The sequence below is a fragment of the Amphiura filiformis genome, unplaced genomic scaffold (genome assembly GCF_039555335.1).
Source record: "Amphiura filiformis unplaced genomic scaffold, Afil_fr2py scaffold_236, whole genome shotgun sequence".
NCBI lineage: Eukaryota > Metazoa > Echinodermata > Ophiuroidea > Amphilepidida > Amphiuridae > Amphiura > Amphiura filiformis.
In genome coordinates, this window is record NW_027305700.1 from 48492 (window position 1) to 57689 (window position 9198).

Sequence of the window (9198 nt, forward strand, 5' to 3'; positions counted from 1 at the left end):
TTCGACTATATTTATAAATACGTATTTACGCACGTGACCACCTCTGTGCTGCCATAACAGCTTGTAGACAGGCAGTCTCGAAGTGACCTTCTACATTGCTGGTGGTCTTCCTGTGCATTTGAATGCAAAGCGGTAAACAATGCGAGACTGCAGCAAAATTGTCTATTTCGTTCAACTTTGTGATTATGCTGTAAACGTTTCAGTCGATAAATATTTATTCCGTCAACAAATACTTTCAAAATGTGTTTTTTTTTCTTCTTGATAACATATTACAAATTCGGAATCCCCGAATGGTGTAATAATTTTGAAATTCAATTAATACTTAAATTTGATGATATTTTTTCTACAGAGTTCCTATCTATTTCAATGGTATGGCATGAGGATTTGGTCACCCTTGCTAGTCTTGGTATACCGTGCCCATGGTCACGTGCGTATTTCAAAATATAGTCGAAGCATACTATACCTGGTTGACCTGTCCAGAGAATTATTAGAATATGAACATGATGAATGCTGGACAGCATGTCAAATTAATTAGTTCCGCAACTCAATATACCGTGGGTAAACAGTTTAAAGACGTGTAATAGGTGTGCAACTTTCAGAATTTTGAGTCAATGTATTGTTAATAGATTATAGAAATAAATTAACAGTAATTCTATTACCCCCGCGACCCATTATTCATAATCGCGCACTGTGATTTGTTGAAACGCGTCACGTGAAAGATCATTAATTAGCAATAAAGTGGCTAGGGCAACGAACTTTATCACTTACGCTTTGGCTACGCGTAGGCGCTCCACATTGAGGTAAACAACTTGAACTATTTGGGCAAAAAATTTTCTCTTTAAATCGCACTATTTTGTGGTAATAGAATAGAAATAAAGGGTGCAGCATTATCCTTTACACGCAAATATGTGTCCTCGGCAGTAAAAACGTTTAAATAATGTTAAATATTATTTACGTTTTTACTGCCTCGGGCACATTATTTGCGTGTGTAAATGATAATTCATTACCCATTATTTCTTAATTAATGATCATTCGGAAGCAATTGTTCAACTGACGTGTACTGATTTCAATCCCTAATCACTGAATCACATTCGCAATTTATTTTGTAGTAGATTTTTGCAACAGCAGGTTGTTGACAATTTGCGCAAGGTATGGGATCAAATTCAATCAAGACATCGCGATCTCTTAAAGGCATTTTGAGAGCAGGCGTACTGGCTTGGAGCAGAAAATGTTGTATGATGCCGGATGAGCCTACCACAATGATCACGGCGTCAACGCGTCGGATTTCTGTCGCTTGGTGCATTCTGATCACTTTTGGCTCTCGAGGCTTTTCTATTGGTAGTGCTATTTTAAAGATTTTCTCATCGTTTTTCTTAAAGCATTTGAGATGCCAATAGTATGTACTTAACGGTTGTTGTTCGGATACTTCTAATTTTATGTTTACTGTATTGGAAGAGTAAGAAGCACTTCTGGCTGCTGTATTTAGCTGTTGATAGAACACGCTTCCTGGAGTACTCAGATAACAGCGGCGAGCAGAAAATGCAGGTGTAAATGTACCTTCTAAAGCGCGAAGTCTGATTGCGCCTTCGATATTGCTCTCAATTTTTGGAAGTTTCGACAAGGTCTCTGTATAGAGTTGTGAGTTAGTCACCTTGTCCAGCTCGTCTCTGTTCATATTTCTGAACTCTATCAAAGAAAGAACATCGCCTGCTGTGTTCGAGCTATCGTTTTCGTTGCATTTTCCAATTACCCACTTCTGCACTCCTTCGTATACATCATACTCGGTAGAAACGATGACATCCTCACGCTGCAGAATGCTAACCAACTGCTCAAGAGTTAGTTTTGCCCATGCATCTGTGTCAGCAGCCCTTTTGAAGTTGTAACAAAGTGTATCAAAACACCGCTGGAGGACACTTGTCAATTCCTTCTCTTCAGCAATGGGAAGCCATTTGAACGCTTGATCAATGCTATCTTCTATCATTGTCACCAAGAATAATGTACAGTTCTTTGTCAAGCCATCCACTCCGTATTTGTCCGCTAAAGTAATCAATGGTAGCACGTTCTTGTCATTGATTGACACCACGCCGTTGTTTTTACCATAGATGAAATCTAGGAAAGTATCAAATACAGCTTCACACTCCGGATGGTCTTCCTGAAGTTCGACTGCCTTGGCTTCGTTTTCTTTCCAATTGCCGTGAAACATGCGGTTGAATACAGGACTCGCTGCGGATAGAATAAGCTTATGGACCTGGAAGGATTTGCTGCCAATCTTCAGAGTGACATCTGTGTTAGCAGAATCGGTTCTAAGCTTGCTTATATGTGAGAAGATCGCTTGAGAACAATCAACATTTGAGGAAACACCTGCTTGTGCTATCTGTAAAATAAAGAATATATGCAAAAATGTGAGAATGGATCAACTCGTAAAATCACTCTCAAAACATAAGTGATCTCTATGTGCTAAAAACATTGATGTTTCAGATAGCTTAGGGTAGGATCTTATTTGAAGCAGCTCATCCTCCTGAGCATTTTGACACCTTTCAAAAAATCGGTTGAAAAATGAGTTGATGTTGCCGGTCAAAAAGGACGTGGGGTAATAACAACGCCTCGAATGGGATACCCTCGCCACAAGACGACTACTCAACCACAGGGCACTATGTTTTTTCAAAACTCACCATGGACTTGTGAACATCCCCTTCTGGACTAGTTATACCATCATTTTGTATGGGGAGAGCAACCAACACCCTGAGTTACCATGGTTACCAACCCATTCAGTCGAGAGTAAACCCACACAGATACTCCTTTTTTGTTAGCACCATCCCAATCTGGAACAGACTGCTACAACCAACAACCAGTCATTGCAGCAACAACAGTCGGCCACTTCCTATCCCGGACACTACCAACCTTCAAAGATATGGCTATACAGATACACCAACTCACCAATCATTGTAGCCTGTCGGTCTTCGATTTTTACTTGCACGTTGCACGGCCTTTTCTAGTTGAAATCCATACACACCCATTATCAAAGACATAACCTTAATCTTGCATACCATATGTGACTTACCCTTTCTTTTTCTGCTACTGCTTTTTTGTGTAGTTCCTTCAGCTTGGCTAAATCATACTGTTGGCTTACATTTAAAAAACCTCTGCTTTCCAGCGCCTGTGCAAAAACAAACAGAATTATACATGAAACATAAATCCATGACATTTGAAAAAACAATATTGTAAGCATGTAATTCTAAAGTTGGGGTGTGGTGTGTTCTGCTGGTGCATTATTTGGCAGTGTTTGTGCTTTGAATTTGGAGAGTTCAATGTTGTGGGTTGCCACCCACACCCGAGTTGAAAGAGTTATCCGGGAGTTATATTTGGTAAAACTTGGGATGTGGTTTGTTATATTGATGTCTTGTGGTATACATTGAAGTGAGGGAGGGTCATTTGGAGAGTTAAAATATGGAGAGTTATCACCTTCTGCATTTTGGAAGAGTTGTTACATTGGGATGGTGTTTGTAAACATGAAACTCTTCCAATATGCTAAAAGTGACAACTCTACATATTGAACTCTCCAAATTACCATACTCACTTCAAAATAGAAACCTTCCCATCACATTGATATAAGACACCACATCCCAACTTTACAAACAAAATATTTCCAATATGCTCAAGGTCACAGCTAGCTAGCCATAATGATTTTATGCTGATTTCAACATGTATCGATCGACTTTTAGCGTGACTATGCATTAACAATAGAAGCTGGTCAGTAGCGTAGGCGTACTAAGTAAAATAGGCTGTCAAGCAGATGAAGCAGTTACCGATTTAATGGCGGAACACTTTTGTCTTGAACAAAAGGTATCTCTCGATGAATACCGTAGCTTGTCGGCAATTCATATCGGCACAAAAGAACAATGCGTTATCTAATCTATTCTGACTCGATGATTGACACGCTGTTTTCGCAGGTTTGAGTTGCTATTACTTACTGTTATAGATGTCTCTATGTCTTTGATGGTTTCCTGTAGTGTTCTTCTTGGCGGTGGTGTTGGAACTGGAACAGCAGGCACAGGGTTATTCCCTCCACCATTCATTCTAACAATGGAAATTTACACCTGCAGTGGGGGAAAAAACAAGTAGACCATAGTATCAATTATGCGGCTCGTAAAATGCTTCCCCACCAGAAGGATGGTCCTTGAGCTTTTGTGATTCTTAAAGAAAGAAAAAAATCAACATATTTGCAAATGACCTCAAGTGACCCCTGTAGTATGTGTCTCTTTACATGCAGTTAATTATAGGCCTACAAGATTACGAAGAGGCAAACAAAGTTAAATAATTAAATTAAATTAAATTACTCAGGGCACACCACAAAAGCAAAATGAAAATAGATAATCTAATGTGCCTAGTTCGATTTCTACGTAACCAGCAAACACAAATATATTACAGAAAACGTTAAATGTCGGGTTAAAGGGTATGTGAAGGTCAAGGGTATAAAAGGTTATAACATTCAAAAAAACATTTTGTTCAAAACTTGCTGCACTGAAAACATTCAAACATAATAGACTATGAGTACACAACATGTTTGCCAAATGATATTTTACTATAGCATTTCGAATTTTGGTTTTAAATGTTGTTGTATTTTTTTTCAGTATAACACGTTTTAAAAATGTGTTTTCATGATTTTTATATAAACAGACATTGATGTTATCAAAATGTTTAAAGTAAAACATGTCAGGCTCTAATTGTCGGACTCTAATTGTTCTATTTGGATACTTTGATTCGCTTTCACCCTCTAGAGGGCATACTAACTAGTTTTCGACTAATATGCAGCATGCGGTTGGCGTTCCCGTATCACGTAAATTTCGCAATCTCTCTAGTTTCCCTTTTGAACGTCAACCCGACCAGAGAATGCCTTGTATCGCTTAAAAGGGCATTTCGTGATCCACAGCCTCATTCCCCCACTTTTCTCAAAAAAAGTTGAGATTTTTATATCACTGGAAACCTCTGGCTACATAATGTTAATGTACAAAATATTTCTTGCAGATTAATTCGTTTAGCAAAGATATCGTGAAATTTGAATTTCGTTCTGGTGCACCAGAACGAAATTACAACGCATTGTCTATGGAGCAGTGTAACGCAAAATCGGAATCAACTGAAATTTTGGGAATAGGTTTTTTTCGTGGATATCTAATGAAAAATGTCATAAATAGAGGATGCTAGGATCACGAAATACTCCTTTAAATCATTTTATTCATTTAATCTAGAGGTAACATACTCGCGGAAATTGTGCCAAAGAGCAGTCTCTTCCCTGTGTGTACCTCTTTTAGTCTTCTTTTATCTTTTCTTGTCATGCCATGATGCCAGCGCGCATGTAACACTCCTGACCATATGGGAGAAGAAAATAAAATTGGGCATATTATTTTTTACATGACGGCTATGACATTACAATGCCATGAAAACCCATAACTAACTAACTAACTAACTAACTAACTAACTAACTAACTAACTAACTAACTAACTAACTAACTAACTAACTAACGTAACTAACTAACTAACTAACTAACTAACTAACTAACTAACTAAATAAATAACTAAATAAATAAATAAATAAATAAATAAATAGATAAATAGATAAATAGATAAATAGATAAATAAATAAATAAATAAATAAATAAATAAATAAATAAATAAATAAATAAATAAATAAATAAATAAATAAATAAGCATGGTTTATTTGATTCAGTGGTTCATGTAGATTGGATTTTACTTCAAACAACAAAATAGAAATGAACTTCTCACGAAATGAAGTAAGGCCTCGTACTATTCCTGTAAAATATATTTTATCTTATAATCATGCTTACCTTTGGGCAATATAGTTGTGCTCGAAATACGTTTTTTTCCAGAGGCTTCCCGATAGTTCACGTAGACTCGGACTTGAAAGTTGACATGCACATCACATGCAGTACCGGTACCGTTAGTATACTGTAACTGTGTGTCTGTAGACTGTAGGCGCTAGGCCTTGGGTATAGTTAAATTAGAGCACAAAACGTTCAAACCTGATTCATCGCCTATTGTTATTATAATTTCAGGTCCAGTTCAAGTGGGATTATTTGTCCTTGATGACAGGAGCCTTGTGTCAATTATAGATTGTGGCCAGTTGACTTGCCCATAGATGAATACCCATAACCCATATTGATTGTCATTAAGGGCTGGGGTATGAGCGACCTTGAAGTTCCGGTATCTGGAGAGGGGAAGCAATGAGTTACCCCAAATCACAGCGGCAGGTAGTGACTGGGCCGCCGAGTGCTAATATATATTTATTTTGGAAGGTTCGTGTTTGTTTTAAATTTTGGGGCGTTTTTCCAAAATTTGATATTTTTGGTCATATTTCAAAAGCGACATGCCAAAGACAACTCTTTGGGCACATAGTTTGTTATTGTTGTTATTGCAGTTCTTTTCCACATACCTACGTTAACATTCGATTGAGTGATTTACTAATATTATATATTTTATGACTGCAATTTGGCGTTTTCAATGCGTTTTACACGTATCATGAAATTAACGCAAATATCTAGTCACGCTGCTTTTAGAAATTTTACCTGATCGTCGGCTTTTGCAGGCAACAGAATGCAGATTGGCTCACGATAGATGTCGTATTCCTCTATGTGGTTCACTCATTGATAAAATGAGTTTGCATTCCTTGTAACAACACACACATTGCCGTCTGGAAACCGGGTCTGGTACTGATTTTGGGACAGCCAATAGACTTCAGCGCCGTATCAAATCTCATAAAAACCACACGACTGACGACTATGTGTTTATGTTTCCCGCACGAAAGCTTGTGTCTACATCTATTACTATACTTCTTTGGAAACGTTGACCTTTGACCATTCTTTGTATAACGCCCTGATATGACCTTGATATGTTCGCTTGATTGGGTACGTTATAGCATCCATTTCATTGAGGTGTTAGGACTTGGTCAGTACTATACTTGCAGGGATACAATAGTTTAACATGGTGTGTGAGCATGGTGAAAGACTCATTATTGATTAGGCGCGGACATATTAAAGGCACAGGTCCTTTGCGTGTATAGCAGAAAATTATAATAGAATGTGTGAATAGAATGTTTGGAATTTTGCAACTAAAATACTAACTGCATTCTGCATTATGTATTTATTTATTTATTTAGGCCTATGCCTATATATTTATTTACTGACTTATTTATTTATTTTATTTATTTGGTATATTAGTTAGTAGGCCTAGTTAGTAATATTCCATGATAGGCCTACGTCGGTTTATTATTGATTGTTGATAACTTGACAACTTGATTGATTGATCGATTGATAGTCATTTCACATTATATTCCTAGTTTATAAGGCCAATTTGAATAACATCGTACATTAGATAAATAGACCTATCAGTATTGATTTATTCTATTCAGCAATATCAAGGATTACTATCAAACTTCTCATAGCTGATTGTAAGTTGGCTCAGTGGTAACGCAGTAGGTTTTACAACACCGAGGTCCCGGGTTCGATTCCCACCTCTGCCTATTTTTTGCAAGGCTGAGAAAAAAATGAAATTTCTGGACTGCAAACTTATTTGGCGCGCGATCTGAGCTGGTCCTTTTCTGGTGGCTGTGTCTGTTACAGGCACACTCCCTCTGCATCCAAACCAGGTTCACGCTCATTACACCTCCCTTAAGGGCATTGTAACATGTGGTTTGTTACAGCAGAGAAGATGAGATAGCAGAGAAGATGAGAATTCTCATCTTCTCTGGTTACTGTCATTTCGTTAGATGTAGGCTAAAGTAAAACTAAATCAAATAAAGTACTGTAAGTATAAAAAATAAAATAACAAAAAAATAAATAAATACTAGGTCTATATTAAAATAAATTACAAATAAATAAATACTTAGTAAATAACTACCGTAAAATGGGGTAACTTTGGGCACTTTTCAGAGTTTTTAAACCACTGCTTACAAACAAAACCAATTATATTTCTAATTATCTCTTTTTGACATTAGGGTCCCCTTCTACACCTTGAAGTTGAAAAAGATTTTTTAATAATTTTGTAAGGGTACCCTAGGGGTTACAAATAGCCTGTCCAAAGTTACCCCGCATTTGGGGCAACTTTGATCAGAGTATTGCATTCCATGATGAAAAAAAAATTCAAAAAATTGATCTTCGCTGTATATGGGCAAGTTTTTTTTTTTTTTGTTTCATTGACCCCTTGCAAAATTAATCAAGCACACATCCTTGCTCACAAATATTGATTTTTATTTTTTCTGAAAAAAAATGTAAAAAGTTCTCATTTTTGGTCATATTTCTCTGAGACGATTTTCGTCTCAGATATTTCTTAACAAATTGACATCATATATGACTAAAAACAATATTGCTGTTCGAAAATATGATCATTTAAAAAAACATATTTGACCGACCAAAGTGACCGAAGTTACCCCATTTTACGGTACTACTGCTACTATTACCTCTAGGCCTTAGATAAAAGATTAAAATAAATTTATAAATGAAATAAGTACCAGGTATGAAAATCAAGTAAATTTATAAACAAATAAATAAACAAATAAATAAATAAATAAATAAATAAATAAATAAATAAATAAATAAATAATTATTTTTGAATAGATTTAAATAAATCAATTTATAAATAAATAAATAAATTTAATGCAGTTACATTCAGATTCAGTTAAATTAATTCACATAATAATATGATCCCAATTTATGGATAAAATGATAGATTACAATTATTGAGATGATAAAATTTATTGGACAATAATTAATAATATAAAATACTATAGAAATGATAACTATTGATAATAAGAATAATTCTATATAAGTAATAATAATCATAAACAAACAACTTGAAACAAACCCACTGTAATTTTTAATTAAATAAATAAATAATTAGAATTAGTTAAATAAATAAATATTAAAATAATAAAATTGAAATGTATTTAATTCTCATCTTCTCTGGTTCTACTACCATGAAGGACATACAAACTTCAATAACTTTTTACAAACTTAATCATTTTTCTAACTTTAATCACTCTTTGCTAACTTCAAGCACTTTTTGCAAATTATTTAATTTCAAACACTTATCGCACTTCAATTATTTTCGATAACTTCAAACAGGGTTTGAAGTTAACGAAAAAAAGGGGGTTTGAAGTTAGGGTAAAAAAAGGGTTTAAAGTTAGCG

General features: G+C 35.5%; 1 protein-coding gene across 1 annotated transcript; it reads right to left on the reverse strand.

The window, feature by feature from the left end:
* Window positions 1-1066: 1066 nt before the first annotated feature.
* LOC140145367 (uncharacterized) lies at window positions 1067-6079 on the reverse strand. The gene is made up of 4 exons (XM_072167116.1): window positions 5844-6079; window positions 3972-4097; window positions 3062-3157; window positions 1067-2374 (listed from the first exon to the last, which is right to left on the reverse strand). The coding sequence occupies exons 2-4, from the start codon at window positions 4074-4076 to the stop codon at window positions 1067-1069; spliced, it is 1509 nt and encodes a 502-aa protein (XP_072023217.1). The 5' UTR covers window positions 4077-4097; window positions 5844-6079.
* Window positions 6080-9198: the final 3119 nt, after the last annotated feature.

Coding starts and splice junctions, on each gene's coding strand:
- LOC140145367 (XM_072167116.1), bottom strand. CDS start 4,076: ATGAATGGTGGAGGGAATAACCCTGTGCCTGCTGTTCCAGTTCCAACA. Junction 3,158..3,971: donor ACATAGAGACATCTATAACA/GTAAGTAATAGC, acceptor GTTTTTGCACAG/GCGCTGGAAAGCAGAGGTTT. Junction 2,375..3,061: donor CAGTAGCAGAAAAAGAAAGG/GTAAGTCACATA, acceptor TTTATTTTACAG/ATAGCACAAGCAGGTGTTTC.